Source organism: Monodon monoceros, unplaced genomic scaffold, assembly GCF_005190385.1.
Source record: "Monodon monoceros isolate NGI ecotype Baffin Bay Population unplaced genomic scaffold, NGI_Narwhal_1 Super_Scaffold_16, whole genome shotgun sequence".
NCBI lineage: Eukaryota > Metazoa > Chordata > Mammalia > Artiodactyla > Monodontidae > Monodon > Monodon monoceros.
The window spans coordinates 31,225,639-31,246,102 of record NW_021703772.1 but is presented as its reverse complement, the minus strand read 5'-3'; the positions used below and the strand labels follow the sequence as shown (position 1 = coordinate 31,246,102).

General features: G+C 36.4%; 1 protein-coding gene across 1 annotated transcript in view; it reads left to right on the top strand.

Moving 5' to 3' along the window:
- The window catches only part of PARD3B (par-3 family cell polarity regulator beta), a 1,035,739-nt gene that overhangs the window by 120,566 nt on the left and 894,709 nt on the right, over positions 1–20,464 (top strand). The window contains exon 2 of the mRNA XM_029225239.1: positions 7,768–7,869. Within this exon, the coding sequence (XP_029081072.1) occupies positions 7,768–7,869 (102 nt within the window). The remainder of the gene's footprint in view (positions 1–7,767; positions 7,870–20,464) is intronic.

The window sequence follows — 20,464 nt, the reverse complement described above, 5'->3', positions numbered from 1 at the left end:
AGTATTCCATTGCATGGACATGGTATTTGTCCATTCTACTGGTGATGAATATTTGCGTTATTTCCAGATTTTTAAGTATTAGGAATAATCCTGCTATGAATGTTCTACTATGTGTCTTTTGGTAATTCTGTATACTCATTTCTTCTGGATACATACCTGGGAGTGGAATTACAAAGCTATGTGGATGTTTATGTTCAGCTCTATGCAGTGTTCTGTTGTTCAGATACTGCCAGTATTTTCCAAAATAACTGTATAAATTTATACTTATATCGTCAGGGTCTGAGAATTCTGAGTGTCCCAAATCCTCACAATCCTAACCCTAACCTTATCAATTTGGGCAGGATCAAAATCTTCACACTTCTGAGTCTTTCAATCCATGAAACACTTCTTTAATTTTTCCTAATATTTTGTGTTTTAGCATAAGACGCTTTACACATTTTTGTTAGACTTATTCCTAAATATTTGATATTTTTGATACTATTATAATTGTTACCCTTAAAAAGTTTTTTTCTTGCCTTGTTTAGTTAAAGGTTCACCTTGTTTGCTACGAAGGTATTGTGAATTGGTGGTAAATATTCTCACCTGCTTGTGTTACATTCATTGTGGTGATCATATAATTTTTATCCTTATTCTCCCCGATTAATTTGGTGAATAACCTTGGTTGATTTTTGATTTTCAACCACTCTTGCATTACTGGAATAAATCCCACTTGGTTATGATGTATTATCCTTTATAAACATCACTGAATTTGATTTACAAATGTTTTATTTAAGAGTTTTGGATATGTATCCATATGCAAATTTTTATAATTTTCTTGTAATGTCCTTGTAAGGTGTTGGTTATCAATGTTATGCTGTCCTCATAAAACGAGATGGGAAAAGTCTTTTTTCTAGTTTTCAGAAGTATTTTATAAGATTGACACTATTTCTTCCTTAAACATTAGGAAGATTTTATCTGTGAAGTAATATGAGCCTGATATTTTCTTTATGGGAATATTTTAAGATAGTAGATTCATTTTTTAAATTGTTTTTAATTTATATATTTTTTTTCTTGAAGTAGATTTACAATATTCTGTTTGTTTCAGGTATACAGCAATGTGATTCAATTATACATATATACGTTTTTCAGATTCTTTTCCATTATAGGTTACTACAAGATACTGAATATAGTTTCCTGTGCTGTACAGTAAATCCTTGTTTATCTATTTTACATATAATGGTGTGTATCTGTTGATCCCATAATCCTATTTTATCTCTCCCCTCCCACTTTCCCCTTTGGTAATCATAAGTTTATTTTCTATGACTGTGAGTCTGTTTCTGTTCTGTAAATAAGTTCATTTGTATTATTTTTTAGATTCCACATGTAAGCGATATCATATATTTGTCTTTCTCTGGTTTATTTCACTTAGTATGATAATCTCTAGGGTTATCCATTGTGGCTGCATATGGCAATATTTCATTCTTTTTTTATGGCTGAGTAGTATTCCACTGTATACATATACCACATCTCTTTTGTCCATTCATCTGTCAGCAGAAACTTAGGTTGCTTCCATGTCTTGGCTATTGTAAATACTGATGCTATGAACATTGGGGTACATGTATCTTTTTGAATTAGTATTCATCTTTTTTGGATATATGCCCAGGAGTGGGATTGCTGGATCATATAGTAGCTCTATTTTTAGTTTTTTAAGGAACCTCTGTACTGTTTTCCATGTATATTTTCTCTTTTTATTGTCAGTTTTGGCAAGTTGTATTTTTCAAAGAATTTGTTTATTTTATATAAGTTGTCAATTTTAGAGGTCTAAAAGTTTTTGCAGTATCGTCTTACTGTGAGATCTATGATGGTATTGTTTATCTTTTTCCTTCTTAGTACTGGAAATTTATGTTTTCTCTTTTTTTCTTTATCAGTCTTGCTAGGTATTTATCAATTTTATCAAGGCACTTATAGAACCAACTTCGATTTATATTTGTTTTATATTTATTAACTCATTGATTATTTTGCTCTTTATTTCCTTCCTTCTGTCTTTGCTGTTCTTTTCTAGCTTCTTGACTTTAGCTTTTCTGTTTTGCTAATATGTGCAGTAAAGACTATAACTGTTCCATTGGACACTGCTTTAGCTGCATCCCACAATTTTTGTTATTTTAATTGTTTTTAAGTTATAAACTATTTTCTAACTGCATTTATTTTTTATCTATATATTATTCATAACTTTATTCCTTAATTTCCAAACAGCCAGGCATTTTCGAGAGCTCTCTCTGTAGTTGATTCCACTATGATCAGACATCATATTCTGAATGATTCCAGACTTCTGAAATTTGGTATATATTCCATGTGTACTTGTAAAGAATGTGTTTTCTAGTCTTTTGTGGTATAGTGTTTTGTATATATGTGATATAAATAGATGAGGTTACTTTGTTAATTGTGCTGTTCAGATGATTTATATTTTACTGACTTTTATTTCCTATCAGAAGTCTCCCACTGTGATTGTGAATTTGTGTATTTTTTAAATATCTGTCCATTTTTGCAGTATATGTATTAAAGTTATGTTGTGTACATGCAGATTTAGAATTGTCTTCTTCCAGTTGGATTGATCCTTATATCATTAAGAAATGTCCCTCTTTACCTTTAGTAATATTTCTTAAAGTCTCCTTTATCTGATGTTAGCATGGCAATGTCAAGTTTCTGTTTGTAGGATCATAGATTTTTAAAACTGGAAATGAACTTACAGATTGATTGACTCACCTTCACTTTATATATAAATTGAAGTTTATAATTCTGTTGTTGAATTCACCAGGTATTATTACTTGCAGCCCAGCATAAAAACCCTTGGTCCCATTCTAGTTCTCCTGGATTCTTTGGAAACATATTTGATTAAAGTGGCATCAGCTCATATTCCCCTCCTAATCTTTTCTCAAGTTTGTGCTTGATCTATCTCAGTAAGGTGGAGGCCTTTTCTGAAGTCAGGGCCAGCTCATAATAATCTCTGTAGTCAGTACTGCTCTTTCTGGCTTAATTCTTTCCTTTCAGGTGTCAGTACTGCTTTGCTAGGTTTTGCTCAGGCATCATTTTTGGGAACTCTTCTTCCCTACACTGTCTGTGGTTGGTTATTCAGAGACTCCTGCTCTCTGCCTGTCCCAATAGTCTCCAGGCCTGCTCTGACTGCTGTGTTTCCTGGGTGCATTCTGGGGCATCTGGTTCTCTTTTGGTCTTGGGTAGAAGGGAGAGTAACCCCAGAGGATTATGATAGAGAAGTAGTTAGTTAAAATGTGCATGCACATAAAAACTTCATAATTCTCTATCCAACCTGACACCTCAAGCTCCCTTTCTACTCTTTTTTTCCCCACTGCTTCCCAAACCTTTGATTTCATGATTATGAGCAGTTATGCTCTGAAGCTTCTCTCACTTGTGAAACACTGGACACACTAACACAAAGGCTTTGGGGCCTTCCATTATTGCCCCTTTGTGTCCTCTACACTTTGACCTCCGTGTGGTGCCCTATGCAGAGGGCCATAGAGCCTCCAGGTTCACTAATGATGAAGCAACAGAGGCCCAGAGTAATGACGACTTGCGTGGATCCATATACTTATTAGATAGAAATGGATCTGATCCCCTTCTTGGGTAATTGTGCTTTTTGTTAAGTTCTGTAATCTAAAAGATTTTCTGTGTTTAAAAAATGCACCTTGGCTCTGCTGTCTAGGAAGCATTTGACCTTCGGTAAGTCAGTTCACCTACTCATGCCTTGTTTTCCTCATCTGTAAAATGGGTTGATAACTATTTGATGAGGCTGTTGGAAGATAAACGAGTTAACCCTATAAAACATGCAGTACCTATTGCACCTGGCCTGTAGTAGGCACTAAAACAAATGATCTGCTATAATGATGAAGAAAATGATGAAAATGGTGAAATCTCATTTTATGGATACATCCCACCAAGTTCATGAAGTTAAATTCTACAAGGAAAATTCTAATTTTCTATTAACTTCCATTTTATAATTATTCTTATGTTCCAGTGGGTAAGATTTTTCTTGTGAAAACTTGAAGCCACCAAGAACCTAGTTACATTATTGAGCACTGTAAACACAGCCCACTCATAAACACAGCCCTTTGCCACCTTTTGGCTTTTCCTTCACAGCACTCTCCTCCTCACTTTGGGACCTTGCTGCCACGCAGGCTACTTTTCTCTTGTACCAGAGGCATTTTGCTGAGAAACCCTCTCTTGATCATTGACATAATCTCAGTGCTTGGTAGTCACAACATTGTAGTATCTGGCTTTCCAGTCTACTCCTCTACGCATTGCAGATGGAAGTTTACTATTCTTTGAAACTTTGGGTACTATACATTTTCTAGGGTATGGGGTCAAATTTTATGTCATTTGCCCACAGTGAAAGATATTTGTTGCTGTTAATATCAATACGTGTTTGGCACAATTTCTACATTGATCATTAAAGGTACCCTGTAACTGTCTTCTTTCCATAGTGCATACCTTTTTTTTTTTTCTTTCCATTTTCCAATTCATCCTTGTAGACTATTTTTAGTTTTCAAATTCTAGTAGGGTTTAAGTTAACTGTGCATTACTTAAAAAATGGATAAGATACTATCAGAAGTAGAGGAAACATAATGTATATTATGTTATTTTTCAATACTTAAATGATCTAGGAGTGTAAGTAATACGATTTATTGCATAGCACACATACTTTATTTTCAAAATAATTTAAAAGTTATGCATATTATAGATATTTGTACAATATAAAGGTAGATTAAATGTCACTATTATGAAAAATAGAGTAAACTTTTCCAAGTGATTAATTGGGTGAACGAAGACATATATGTGAACATCTTTTCATGTTTGATCAGTTTTATTCATGGTGGTAATAAAACCAAGTAAATGAAATGCAAAATGTTGACTGATGTAATGGTTGAAATTTTTACATGCATAAAGTAGTCAGGGTAAATTTATGGTCTTATGATGGCTTGTTGGCTGCTAATATTGTGTATACTTCGTTAAAGTGATCTATGGCACCATGGCCAAAACGCCATGGGGACAAAATCACAGTTGGTACATACTGTGTTGATATACCTCTCTTGATGTGTGAAATATTAACTCTGAGACTGCTTTCACACAGCTTGTCAGTTTTTGTTCAGTGTTAGATGCGTGCTCGTCATTGGCCTACTCTTTCCTTTGATAAAGCCATTTTATACATTCCAGTGTAGAACAGAGTTAAAATTGCAAAGAGTCGTCTTATGTTCTGGCACCATGTAGCTCACTTAAAATCTTTTTTCAGATTGAATTTGAATATATGATTCCAAAATGTATCAGATTACTTTTTCACTTGATTATAAGTTTGTAAAACTTAAGTTCTGTACTCTTTTGAATCAAAACTGGAGATAAATATCTTAGTTTCAATTCCTGTGCCTGATTTTCCAGGTCTTAGATCCTACAAGTGTGTGTGAGGGAGGAATGCAATGTGACTTAACACCCCATCCTGCTGCCACTTGTCTGCTGTTCCCTTTGCCACTGATCAGATCCTGTCCCCTGCTATTTCCTGAGTTTCCCTAGTTTAAATCTGAGTCTTTGGTTTTCATCTCTCTGGGCAGGAAGAGAGGTATACCTTATACCGCAGTCGTTGGGGGTTTACCTTAGTCTCAGGTGATAAAATCTGCTTTTCCAAACAGTATGAGAAGAAAGCAGACAACTTGATGTCTGATTTTTAAAAATTGAATATAAAAAAGCACACTCTTTAGAATACATCACCGTTTATAAACATGGTTACAATCAACAGATTTCATCTGTAGAGCCATAATATATCAGAACCCAACTCAGTGGAAATTAATGAAATGGAACACTATGTAAGAAGAATTTTTTATAAGGAAAAATGCAATATTCTATAGGTTTCAGCCAGAAGTCCTGCGTAGATTTGGAGAAGTACATTGCTTGTAGCATGGCCAGACTAAAAGAGGTAACAATTCCCAAAGATTGTGGGGGCAGTTTTATTTTGCTCTCTTTTCTGTATATTCCAGTGTTTTGTCTACCAGAGTATCTTCACTATTTAGAATCCAGTCTGTTGTACTTAGCTTACCTTTTATAGCACAGTTACCCTCGTGTTGGCAAAGCTCTTTGATTAAAGAATCAGAGCTATGGATGCTTTTCTTACTTGGTTGTATAGTCACTGCTTATATCTTTGTGATCTCTATGTGGGCAAAATAGAATTGGGCTGTTTCCTAATAAATCATTAGTGTTTCCACCTATAAGCCTAGTATTAGAAACAAAATAAATTCCTTTCATTCTATTTGGAATCTTAGAGCTCTTTAGATGCTCTATAGAAAACTTAATTTTGAAATGTTGAAAGATTACCTAAGGAGGATTCCTTCAGATGTTTCAAGCCTATCACTTTATCAAGTTGATTACTAAAAAGCTGTGTACTTGAGCCGCATATCAGTAGCCCTCCGAATAGTTGCTTTAAAAGAATTATTATTGATGAATTGGGAGATTGGGATTGACATATATACACTAATATGTATAAAATGGATACCTAATAAGAACCTGCTGTATAAAAAAATAAATACAATAAAATTAAAAAAATTATTATTTAATAGTATGTCCTTGCCTTTTACTGGGGGACAGCTACAGAGAAGGCTAAATAGCAACCATTTCCATTAGTTTTTCTAAAATTACAATTGAATTCTCAGGGTTATATTAGGGCTTACCCTTTACAAAGATTCATGTAGTAAAGGTTCAGAGCTTTATCCCAGGAAAACTGTTATGTCTTCTCACAAACTGGTATCTATTCCTATAGTGGATACTGGGTGCTCATAGCTCAAAAGTTTCCCACATTGAGGGACTTTCTAAGCATCACAGAACCAAATTGATTATAGCTTGGGTATTCTGGTAAAAACTACTAATGTTCTTCTTCATTCATTGATTCATGTTCTTATTGTCTTAATGGATCACTTTCATATCTTTTCCAGAGATAGGCAGTATATAAGTAACTGAGCTGGATCAGAGCAGAGTATCTAGCTACATATCAAATTTTGAGAAAGTAATTCCTTTCCTTAAGCTTTACACTCCTAAGCAATTTTTAAAAAGCAATACTTGGAAATCTCCTAAATCACTACCCCAATTCAGCGATGCCCACCACCCTCCACCCCTGTTTGACTGTGAACATTGTTCTAGTTGCTGCCGTGCTTCAGGGACTGGAAATCCATGCTGGAGTTCTTGCTCCAAATGTCATTGCCAATCTTAGAGTTGAGAATATGTGCACAGCACAGAGATAAAAAGAGTTGAAGAGGATGTTGGTCCTCTCATTGCATTTGTATATCCGAGGTGATAGTTATTACCATCACAGATTTCTGTCTTATGATTCTTTTCCTACAGCTTTAGGAATCTGTTTGAATTTCTAATCCCCAATTTCAGAAAGTACCCTTGAGAAGATCTTTCTTTGTCCAGATTATTCTTGGGATTACCTAAAGTGAAGGTTATTCAAAATTCCTTGAATATGCTTTACAAATGGCTGGGGCAATTTATTTTTCCATTGCAATTTATCTTCCAGGAAAACTGATAAAATATGTATACATTGATTTACTGACTTAAGTTAAACAGGATAAACATGCCACAGATTTATCCCAATAAACAGATAACATTTGTTTTAGGTGTTTAAAACTTTTATTATTGCTAGAGCATATTTTTAAGGAGTGTATTTTAAAAATTAAAATGTATTTTACGTTTTAAAAAAAGTTTTAGTCATGAAACTTCTTGCTTATTCTACCACAGGATCCTGGGTACTGGGTGAAGATTCATCACTTAGAATACACAGATGGAGGAATCCTGGATCCAGATGATGTCTTGGCAGATGTCGTTGAAGACAAAGACAAGGTAGATGACTCTAAAAATGTTCTTTGTTTTCCTCTATAGAGCCACATGTTTTTCCAGAGATTGAGATCCTTAACAAACTCATGTGTCAATTATTGTTAAAAGATACCATCTGTTTGAGTTTTACCTAGACAGCCCATAAATCACAGCTCACCATCAGATGCTGGGAAAAACTTTGTCAAGGTTTGGGAGTCTGTTCATGGTGGCCTAATTAGCAGATACTTCATTCCCAAGAGTTCCTGATACGCCTCAGTAAATTAGTGTCAGGCTCTGAAGCTGTTGGAGTTCTCATTGTCATTGTTGGCTCTGGAGTTTATTCTTGGCCCATTAATATTCAACTTAATGCCTGAGATTTGAATGTGTTTCAAAGGAGAGTATACAATGGAGAGCAAAGTCTTGGGAAGAACTGTGGTGAAGATTTTCCTTAAAGTAGCTGGCAAGCAACTATCTTGAGTGGTAGTTTTTGTTTTTATTGCTACAGTGAAATACGCTGACTTGAATATTTCAAAAAGTTTGAACATGTTTTGCCACTTACTTGCGAATAATCCAATTGCAATTACCTTGTTTTAATGGCATTAATCTTCTGATGCTAAACTGAAAAAGGTGTAAAACTAAACTCTTCAGGTGCAATACACTGGCTTATGCTGTTGAGATATATCGTTTTTCACTGCATCTGTGCTGGGCTCTCTGATCAATGGCTAATGTGTTCTCCAGAATTGAACTGCAGCTTTCCCTGAAAGATCCTTGCTTCTAAGTTTCTTCTGCTGTGCATCCTTAGGCTCTCAGTACTAGGCTAATTTAAGTCTGTAAACATGTTTCTCCGTATTTTTATGTGATCTCGGGGCGGTGGGGTAGGGGTATTTGTGTGTTTTAATCAACTGGATTGGAATATAAACAACTGCTTTATTGAACTTAGATAAAATTTGCATTTTTCCTTTCCCATAAGATCTTTTTGGACCATTGAAATTTACAGTAGTCTTTGCAGACATTCTATACATTTATTTTCCCTGTTTTCTGTAGGAATTCAACTCTCATTTGCTTTGCATTTTAATTAGCCATTTCATAAGGAACTTATCTCCCAAAATAGATTGTAAGCTCCTAGAGGACACAGACTGGGAGATATTAATTCCTTTTTGATCCTTGTATTAATAATATCTGGTACAATATTTTATCCAAACTCGATTCTCAAAGAACACTTGAGTTAGAGCAAAAAAGAAAGCTTTCCACTCTACAGTTGATTCTTGCTGTTTGTGATTTTGATGCACACTTCTTATTTTTTGGTCTCATGGTAAATAATGTTGTATTTACCTTCATAACACGAGGAGGACTTTCACTTCTGTTTTTCCCTTTTTTACTTTTTTCTTCTCTACAGCTACCTTCTTCCTTAGAAATACTCTAGGTATTTGGGTTGTTTATTAATGAAGAAGGTCTTCCCATCTCCAATGTCACTGAAGTCCAGTGTATTAAAATGAAAAGCTGAAACGTGGCAGGTTTAAGAAGGGGCTGAAGAAAATGTCTTGCCCCAGCCTCATCCAAGAGCTCATTCCAGAACGGATGATTCCATGAACAGTGCCCAGGGAAATCATTTGTCCTGTAGAGAATGATTTTTAACTACCTTGGCATTGTACTTTGTAACCATAATTCATTTACTAGACACAGAAACAGCTTTATTATGTATAACCTTTTTTAAAAGGACTTCACCACCATTACTAAATAAGGTAGAAAAGTGAGATAATCAGTTAAAATCCTAGCAAAGAATTAGTAATGTTTGGGTACAAGTTTACCCATTCCTTTAATCTGCTTTAACACAGCTACATGAAGCCTAATTGGTATTGTTCTGCAGAGTTGGTAAGAATTTACACTTTTGATACTGCCAGAAATAATTGTACTCCCATTTTTAATCTTTTTAGCTAACGTAAGTGAAAAAAACAGCATTACTTATTTATTTTTTTCTGACATTCTCTCTGCAGTCTTAATTTCCTTATAGTCCATTTGTCTAGTGTGGAAAGAAGTTTCTGCCAGCCTTTTTAACTTTTTGTCATTTTAGATTAAGCAGTAATTATATATGATGCTTGTGGTTGTTTAGTGACATTTCAAACTCTCCCAAGATCCTTTGAGATAGTATTGAGCTTGGATAAAACTACAATTCTCCTCTTTTTCAAATTGGTTACCTAATCATCTCTTACATTTAGAATATATGGAGAAGGAAGTGCAAAGAGACGTGGGTGAATGTACGTAATCCTTGTGCTAAAGCTCACATACCTCAGCTCTAGGAAAGACTGACTGCAGTTGAGAAACGCCATTAGGAACCACTGAAGGCCTAGCTGGAAAGGATGAGGCAGGAAAAACAAACTTAGAATCGGAAAGCAGTGTAGGCTGAAGCCGCTTATGTAGTGTATGAAAAAGCCAACCAGTACACTTCAGTAGAGACTGAAGTTAGAGGTTAGATGGTATTCTACTTAAAAATCAGACAAGGGGCTAATAGATTTAATTGATTTTCTAAAGAAAAGACTCTCAAAATTTCTGGTGCTGCAAGTGGTCTTCTGTTATTCCTTTGGCCAACACAGTGCATAATGCATATGCGGTGTCTCTTTGGGCAGGTTTTGTTTTATTTTAACTTGATTTCCCATTAGAGCCCCTTCACAGGAGAAACAAGTTTTTTCCATGTTGCACTATTTCTAGCCTGTATTTTGCCAAAATATTACTGGAGCAGCTTTGGCATTTTGCATCTTATGATAACTAGTATTTGTGCAAAATGTGGTGCTAAAACTTTTTGTGACCGTCATTCTCAAGTTTCTTCAGGTTTATGTATCAGTCTGCTTCAAGTTCTATGGGATAACTAGGAATTTACAACTTTACATGCATGTCTCTTCTCTGGATGCTCAAGGCTACTGACTTAGTTCACCCAATAATGACTTAACATTTCATTGAACGCTGACAGTGGCCCAGAATGTCTCTGGCACTTACATATCTTTAGAGCAACTATGTATGATCCCCATTTTTAATTTCTGAGAACATAGAAATTGAAAGTCAGTTGCCGAAGGTCACACAGGTAGTAAGTGGCAGATTCAGCCTCTGGAACTTAGAATTTAAATTTTCACACTCTATTTTGTTCTTCTACAATATGCCAAGGCAGTGTGTTTGGTGTTTGTATATGTGATTTCTTTTTTTTTTTTTTTTTTTGCGGTACGCGGGCCTCTCACTGTTGTGGCCTCTCCCGTTGCGGAGCACAGGCTCCGGACGCGCAGGCTCAGCGGCCATGGCTCACGGGCCCAGCCGCTCCGCGGCATGTGGGATCTTCCCAGACCGGGGCATGAACCCGTGTCCCCTGCATCGGCAAGTGGACTCTCAACCACTGCGCCACCAGGGAAGCCCTGTATGTGTGATTTCTAATTATGAAAATTCATCAGTCATAAATACGCACGAATTTGCTTTTACACTGTTACCACCATAGTTAAGAAAAGATATGTAATAGGACTATGGAGAATAACAAAATTAATTCAGAACTAGTATGCCATGCATGCATGGTTAACTCCAGCTCTCTGTGCCTGCATCCTGCATCTAATTTAGTGCAAAGCCCTGCCAGTTCTACCTCTGTTGCTGTCTTTCGTAGCTCCTTTTCCAGGATCTGGATTACAGGTACAGTTTAATTCCAAATGGACTAGTAGAATACATTTGGAGTCTAACCGTTACGTGCAGTTTCACATATATAGTGTGCACTATATGCAGGACACTATATTCTGTGCTATTTGCGGTAGGGAGGGCCCCCAAAGATGTTCTAATTAGACATTAGACATCCTAATGCTCAGAACCTGTGAGTATCTATATTACACAGCAAAGGGTCTTTGAAGATGTAATTAAGTGAAAGACCTTAAAATGAGGAGATTATCTTGGAATATTTACATGTAAGCACAAGGATCCTTATAAATAAAAGAGGAAGGCGGGGGAGTCAGGGTTAGAGACATACAGTGTGAGAAAGTATCAACTGGACAATGCTGGCTTTGAAAATGCAGCCAAAGAATGTAGGCAGCTTCTGGAAGCTGGAAAAGGCAAGGGAACAGCTTGTCCTGTACTCAGAGCACAGCCCTGCTGACACCTTGATTTTAGCCCAATGAGAGCCATTTCAGACTTCTCACCTCCAGAACTGTAAAATAAATTTGCCTTGTTTGAATTCAATAAGTTTGAGGTGATTTGTTATAGCAGCAATAGGGCGGTCATACACTGTCCCTTATCCTACTTTAAACTTTTAAAGTGATGATGGTCTTCTCAAGTTTAATACTAACTCAGCTTTTAATATCCTGTAGGACAAGGAAAATATACTTCAGATCAGTTGATTGCTCTTTGCATTCCTCCCAAAATCTATCACAAATTGATTCTTAATTTATTGGGTGAGCCTTCACTCTTTGGGGCCCTGGATGTTAAACATTTTGGTAGTTAGGCTATTGTCTTTCTTGTGTGGCAGTCATTTCAGTGCCATACCCAAGAGCCGTGTAATGCTCGTCAGTTTCTCGTTGCAATGTGTAAAGGCCCTAAGAAATCTGAAGACTGATGCTTCATGAGCCACTGCAACGCTTAATGTTCACTCATATTTTTCGAGTGTGAGAACCTCTGAGTGTTGAACTTGTTTAATGATTGTTTTCCTAGTTAATTGTCTTTATTATTTCTTGAGTTGGTTGTAGAACACAATTGCAATACAATACTGAAATATGGCAATGTATAACTTCTATTATGTAAACTGGATTACTGCCATGGTTTTATTAAACATATGAAAGTAAAATTATGTGGTAAAGTGCATAGGGAGAATGTTTCTATCTTTGACTATCATAGGGGTTCATTTTGGAGAGGTGCCAGTGGTTTTCCTGGACTCCAGCGAGGGCGGGTTGGCCCCCTGGGTCACCTGTGAAATCTGGTCCTCAGATATTACAGTTTCAGTTCAGCTTTATCCCTTATTAGTTATGTGTGCTTGGGCATGTTTCTTCACTCTTGATTTACCCATTTGTAAAATGGACATAAGTTAGTTTTACAGGGTCAGTGTAGGAAAACTACATAAACTATAAAAACTTTTAAGTCCAGTATGGTATATAGTTAAGCACTCAAATGTTAACTGTTACATCAATAATAAGAAGTGCAGTTTTTACCTGTGTGTTTTGATTTAACCGTTAAATGTTTAAATGATTTAACCATTAAATGTTTAAAATTTAAATACTAAAATATCGAACTATTTTATAGTACATTTTAACTTTTTAAAAAAGCCTTAAATTTGTTTAAATGTTATTACATTGTTTAATAGTTTTATAGGAAGATATGATAAAACATTTAGATTAATATTTGAGAACTGAAAGTGCCAATATGACTAATTTTAAAATGAGAATGCTTTTATCAGGACATATTGTTTGATAGTACAAGAAGCATTCAGGGACCTAATGTGGTTTTGAACTGTAGACTGGTTTGCACAGTGAACTAGTGACCTAAAACCAGACACTCAGTCCTTAAGCCCACATTGTTTTCTGAGAACACTCTGTTGCCCTCTTGTGGAGTCCCCGGCTATCTAGAAACCAGCTCACAGGACATACTTCCTGATGAGGTATTTTTACTGTATTTTTAGTACAACCCAGAGACACAGTCGTGGATAGTACAACCAGGGTTTATATTTCAACTAGTGGTTGTCGTTTCTTCATGGTCACCACCCATACTGATGATTACATATGCTTTTGTAAGTTTTAGAAGGGCGAAAGCAAAATCTTTGCATTTGTAAAAAACTCAGTTTTTGTTTAGACTTCTTCCCATCTTCCTGTTCACTGGTTGCAAGGTTATTGGCTAGTGGTAATAAAGTATATGACTTTTTCAGTATGTAGTTGAACAATTTGAGATGTATTGTGTTTTTCTGGGGATAGGGGATTCTAAATTAGACTCCTTAAAAGAAAAGTCCTGTATTAATTACTTCATTTTTCAATCCTAATTTTGCCTGTTAAAATCCCATTTCAAGGAGTAACACCTATTTCAAGCCCTTGATTTTTAACAAATCAGAATATGGTATTTTGGGGTTGTTTTTCTTTGGCTCACAGTTGTTGAAGTTTTGAAAGCACATTTGGGAGGAAGTTCGGAGAATGTTTCAGAAATAAGTGCAGAAGTCCAAAAGGATTATCTTGACCAAGAAATTCCATCTTAAACTTTTAAAGAGTACTCTCTGCTTATAGAATTACAAAATTACAGAATTATAGAACCAGAAGAGACCTCAGCAGTCATGTACCCTAACCCCATCATCTTGCAAAGGAGAAATATCTGAACCAAGAATAGTTCACAGGGCTCCATATTTCCAGCTGATTTCTTTCCTGAGTCCAGTTCTGCATTTCCTCCCTGGGATCCTGATAACATCTGGTTCGGATCAAAACTGCTCAATTTCCTGCTCCAAGTTGGTGTCCTCCACTCACTTCCTTATTCCTGTCAATAAGAGCATTGTTTCCTAGTCTTCCAGGCTTGAACTTGCAGTTATTTAAAAAATATTTAATCCAGTTTATTCTTTTAACGTGATTCATGTTCCTCTCTTTGCATGTCTGCAGCTACCACATTTAAATCTAAAAGTCTCAGGCCGGGTTACTTAGTTGATAAGGAATTTGTAGACTTTTCTCTCCCTCTACACCCCTCAACTATTCTTTGCCACAGGTGCACTGGGACACAGAGTGGCTGAGAGTTTGGATTCTGGACAGGCAGAGTCAGTTCATCTCTTGGCTCTGCTATCTGTTGGCTTTGGGCAGCTTACTTAATCTTGTCCTTAGTTTCCTCATGGGCACTTGGAGCTAAAATAGTACTAATTTGACAGGTTAATACATGAAGTGTTTAGAAGGGTACCTGGCTTGTAGTGTTAGGTAAGTGTTAGGTGCTATTATAATGAACATATTACTACTGTTATTAATGTCGATTACATTATTCTTAAAGTATTGCTTAAGTGATACCATTCCTTCCAGTGTATACTAAAGCAAGGCTAAAGCTCATGGCCATACATTGTATTCGGAGGCCTCAGAATCCCTCCAAACTATCTTCCTCAAACTCAACCTTCTCAAATCTCAACAAGAAAGAAACTACTGTACTGACTGTTCTCTTAGGTACCACGTGCTTTCTTGCTCCATGGCTTGCTTAACGTTCCACTGGTCTGGAGTGTCCTTGCCCTACGCCCTGCTTGTCCAAGAGTTATTCTGTATGTTATAGAATGGAAGCTCCACGAGGAGAGGGTCTTGGGTTTTGTTCACTGCTGTTGTTCCAGGTGCCTGGTACCTCGTAACTGAACTGAGTGAATAAGTATATGTATAAATGTTTTCAGGTCTTGAGCAAGTCATTTAACTGCTCTAAATGCTAGTTTTTTTCCCTTGATGAAATGAGTGATTAATGATAAATTTTTCCACAGTGTCTTTGTTAAGGTTGAGAAGTTGTATGTGAAAATACAGTGGAAATTATAAAATTCTTTATACATGTAAAGACTGTATTCCTGCTGCTCAGTTCTTAGCAATCTTTCAAGATCCAGGTCAAATTGTATTTTTTTCTAGTTTGTTTGCAGACTAATTCTGAATGAACTAATTCTGAATGAATTCTCTGTCACCCTGTGATTTTATAGAAATCATTGAGCAGTCTTTTAAAAAATATATTATTGCCTAGTAACATTTATCCATTACCATCTTGAAATTCTGAAGAATTTTATTATGGTTTAACTTCTTAAGTCTCAGTTTTGTCTCTCCAAATGTCTTGTATACTCCTTTAGGATTGGGACAGTCTTTTCAAATATTTAACACCTGGACTTCTTACCTGCGGTTTGGTGTTTAATAAACATGTTTGATTTCAGTTAGTGATAGTTATAACTGGAATTGAAGGTTTAATTGTCCATCTTTTTTCTTCCACCAAACTATGTTGTGTCTTTTAAATGTTTTATTAGGATGCAGTTTGTAGGCATGTTTCAATCCCAGAGGAGCACTTTGGAATCAATGCCTTTGTGACCTTATTATGGCAAAGACAAATGGTGTTGGGAGAGAGTAACTGAAAGCCAAGTAAGCCAGGTGATGGCTGTGTCCACTCCAGGTGATGGCCTGGTGCCTTCTGCAACTTTCTTGGTTGGCAACAATAGTGTGTGTGTGAGTGAATGAGAGAGAGAATCTGTGTGCAGATGTGTGTGTGTGGGGAGTGTGTATACTTGATCTGAGTGTGCTTGTTTGCTGTGCACATCTGTGGTGCAAAGCTTTCACTGGGGTTAGAAAGAAATTATCAAGCTTGATAGTGCTGTTAATTTAGCTAGGCATTTGAGTACAGTCAAAAGTAAAACGTAAGAAAATTTTTGACATATGTGTAAAACTTCAAATTTGGAGGGAAAAAGGCAATAAAACTAGAGATTATAATAATCCTTTCCTTAGAGCTAAAAATGTGTTTCTAAAAAAAAAATCAATGAGCATTTCTTTCTTTACAGCATACCTCTAGCCATATGTTATGGGACCCAGTTCTACTAGTGTTCTCTCTTGCAATAGCTTCTTTTGAGGCTGTTTGTGTAGGTGTATCTGTGCGCAAGAGTTATGTGACCATTATTATTATTTTTTAAATACGTCTGTTTTTGATTATATAACGTACAAATGACAATCTCATTAAGGTACCTGAAATTACACCAAATACAAAGCTACTTAAGTTATAAAACATCCTCTTTGAAAAATGATAGAGGCCTCTGAGTACTGATTGAGCACCACATCATCAATAGGTAAGTGTGTATCGATTTAATCAGGTTGCGTCCCCTGAGTATCTAGCTGAGATCAGCTTTACTAAAACAATATTCTAGAGTGTTATGTGGGAGAGCTTGGGGCTTTGGCAGTTGGAGTCCAGGTTTTTCATATTATTACTCTAACCTCTTTCAACCTCACTTTTCTCATTTTAAAAATCATCTACTGCTGTCCCACCAACCACACACAGTTGGTAGGAGGATCAAATGAAATTAAGTACCTGGTAACACTTTGAAGTATGTTGTACCAAGCGAATATAGCACTTAAGCCCTTATTCACTGTAGCAGCTGTCCGGAGGTATTTAAGCAAATGTTTACTTGTAGTCCAGGAGGGACTTGCCATGATGTAAGAACAGTGAGCCAGAGGAGAGGAATGGGAGAGAAGTTTGGAAGGAGAAGGAGGCTGGTTATGGGTAAAAGAGAACAGTCTTCTCTTCTTGTCATCCAGTGAGGTGTTCAATGAGGGGGAAGGGACCTCTTTCACTAGGAAAGAGGACAGAGGTGAGAATAACAGGGAGAGACAGGTAACTAAAAGGAGGAAGATTGAATTTACCCTTAGAAATTTAATGGGTGGGAAGCAAAGATATCAGAGCTTCCAAGTAACACACAAGGAAGGCATAAACTACAGTATAATGACAGTTTCCCAGACCTTCCGCGATTCTGGAACCTTGATAACATTTGAGTGTGTGTGTTCACTACTTAGTTCTTAATGATTAACAGGTTTCTTAAAATGGAAAGGATCTAGGTGCCTCTTTGAAGGAGGTGGGGTGTCTCTGTTTTAGGGTAAGAGAGATCTCAAGAAATAAGATAAAGCTATGGAAAGAAAAACACCTGAATACCTGGAATCTCATGATTTAAGAAACAAAATGAAACAGGTCAACAGGGATATATGCTCAGTACTGACAAGTGGCCCATGAAGCTTAAGCAGCTATCTAGCTCCTTGGTATTTTCACCAAGAGATATTATCTATTCAGCAGTTTCATGGGAATAGCTCTGTACCAAACTCTTAGTTAACCTTTTACCTTGCTGGTTCTTCTATTTCCAGGCGCTCAAACTCACTGTATCTTATTAATCGGCTACATTGTAATGGACTTCTGGGGGGCTGCTCTTGAAATCACATTAATGTTTATAACACTTGTATTGAGGTACTTGTTCAAATTACATTTACATTTACAGATGACTTAGGTCTACAGATAAATTTTTAGTAAATAAGGATGTTTAATTTCCTTAAATTTTTTAATTGAAGCTTTTTAAAGTCCTATAAGTATATATTTTTCTGTTTAAAGATGAAGCGCACTTCCCCATCATGAATATTGAAGCTTCACTCAGAGAGTTTCGGCAGGATTACTGAACTTTATATTTGCTGCTTTAAGTTCTCTTTTTAGCTTCCCTTCTTTTGATGTTATGAATCAATTTTGAAGGATCAAGTGACATTTCCTTAGCAATAAAGAAGAAAGCCTCCTTGTGCAGACTTTAATCAGAGGAGGAAAATAGCACAGAAGCCTGTTCGTATTTAATATCTTGATTAATCTCAATTCAAAATACGTTACAAGTGAAACACACATATTTACATAATTCTTAACCATAAGCAGACCAGAAAGACTGCAAGACAACATGATTTGAGATGGTTCTCATAGCTCACCAATGCGAAATACGCAGCTGTATATAGACAAAAAGTTGAAGAATCTAATAGTCCGTAATTGATAACAGGGTGAGAACTTGATTTTCTAGATGGCTAGCTGAGTGGAGCCACTGTGTATAAGTTTGAAATGAACCTAACATGATATCATGTGGTGTTCAAAGTAGCCCATTCTTTAAATACAAATTTTACAAAGCTCTGGGGTGATTTATTGGAATTACCTCATGTTGCAGAACCTAGATGCACTTGAAGATTGAAGGGAGCCTGCTAACTGTCCTCAGATATCTGGGTGATCATAGAAAAGAAGGAATAAATTCACTTATTGCTGTCCCAAGAAGTTGGGCCAAAGAAGTTTTAAGGAAATATATTTCAGCTCCATGTAACAAATAGTTCCTCAGTGAAGCGTGTGCTGCTTTATAAAGCACGGACTTTTGGCCATTGAGACTATATAAGCAACAGTTGAGCAAACATTTGCCAGGAATTCTTTTAGGTTTGGAGTTTTAGACCATCTACAGGCCAACTATGAGCCTATGAGGCATGTGCTTCAATCTAGAAATACGGGGTCGGCCTGTGTAGCTGATGATTGTGCAGTGTTGTCTGCTTACCCAGCATCCATTCCTACTCTCTCCTTCCTAGGGCAACTCCAGTTCTGTTTACGTCTGTCTCTTCCTCACATGGTTTTTTTTCATACGACCACCCACCTCTAAGGGTGAGTCTTGTGGGCCTTCATCTGGGATCCAGTTCCCTGTACCAGTGATTACAGTCATCCCTCCGTATCTGTGGGGGGTTGATTCCAGGACCCACCACAGATACCAAAATCCATCAATTCTCAAGTCCCATAGTTGGCCTCTGTGTCTGTGGTTCCACATCTAAGGATTCAACCAACTGTGGTTCAGGTAAGTTCTCTGTACGTTTACTAGGGGGAAAAAACACGTGTAAGTGGACCAGCACAGTTCAAACTCTTGTTCTTCAAAGGTCAACTGTACTTTGAGAATGGTGATGTGATTCTGTTTGGGCCAAAGATGCTCAAGGAGAGGTAAGCTGAGGCCTACTGGGAAAGCTCTTTTTATCACGTGGGAGAAGTTTCCTCTGAATTCTGTCCTATTCTGAGGCTTGGAACCACTGCAATCCTACAGCTTCCAGCATGAGGTAGAAACCATCATGGGAGGAGAGCCAACACCCAGGGGGTCTCAGGGACATGGCCTCTGAGCCAGTGGATTTAGTCAACTCTGAAGTCCATCCTAATTGGGACGCCCAATTACTTGAGCTGTTTATTACCTTATATTCAAGCCTGTTTCAGTTACATTTTTCTGTGACTCACAGATTAAAGTTTCCCAGTTGTTACCCACAATTATAGGAGTTTGGGCTCCATTTTTACACTTTTTTATTCCTGCTTGGTTGGGGTGTATTTGTTCTTCCCTCTTTTAGTTCTATATATGTTGAATTTGAAAAGTTGTCTTAATTTATTTCATAGTTATGCCAAGTTATTTGGTTTCTTCCTTTCAGAATTTTTTGAATTGTTGGTGAAAGAATTAAACCCCTAAGGTTAAAATGTATATTTCAATTAGTTGGTTTGCCTGACTTTGATTGAATAGGCGATATTAATTGGGAATTTTTCCAGTTAGTGAGAATTATATTTTCTTACTTTAAATTCTTTATTACCCATGATTGTTGTTTACATTTTTCCTAGAAGGAAATAATTCATGATATTAAACTATCAGTTTTATGTTTCCTATAATTCTCACTTTACTAATCCTTTCAAAAAGTATGTATGCACAGCTAATATTTTAGGGATAAGGAAATCAGAAGAGTTCTGGTTTTGGCTTTCTTAGATACTTAAAACCTAAGTAGTTAAGTCGATTGTGTGTCTTACAGAGGAACACAAAGGCTGTCTTTCCCAGGAATCTTTTCTTGATCTAGTCTTCCTAATTTTTATTTTAACAACATGGAATAAACATTTGGTGCTAATCTTGAAATATTGGGATTTCTCTTTAACTAGATACAATATTTACATCAAGAAACTGAAGCAAATATTTAAAGCAAACAAATTAAAAAACAAAACTCAGGCAGTTTAAGAAATTTGCCAGAACTTGGAGTGCAGTATAGTAATCTAAGTAATTCTCCAATGGCATGAGACAATAAGGTGGGTGATACTCCAGCTTCCCCTAAGCCGTGAAGACCTTTGGTCTTTATCATAGTTTTCTCAAGTC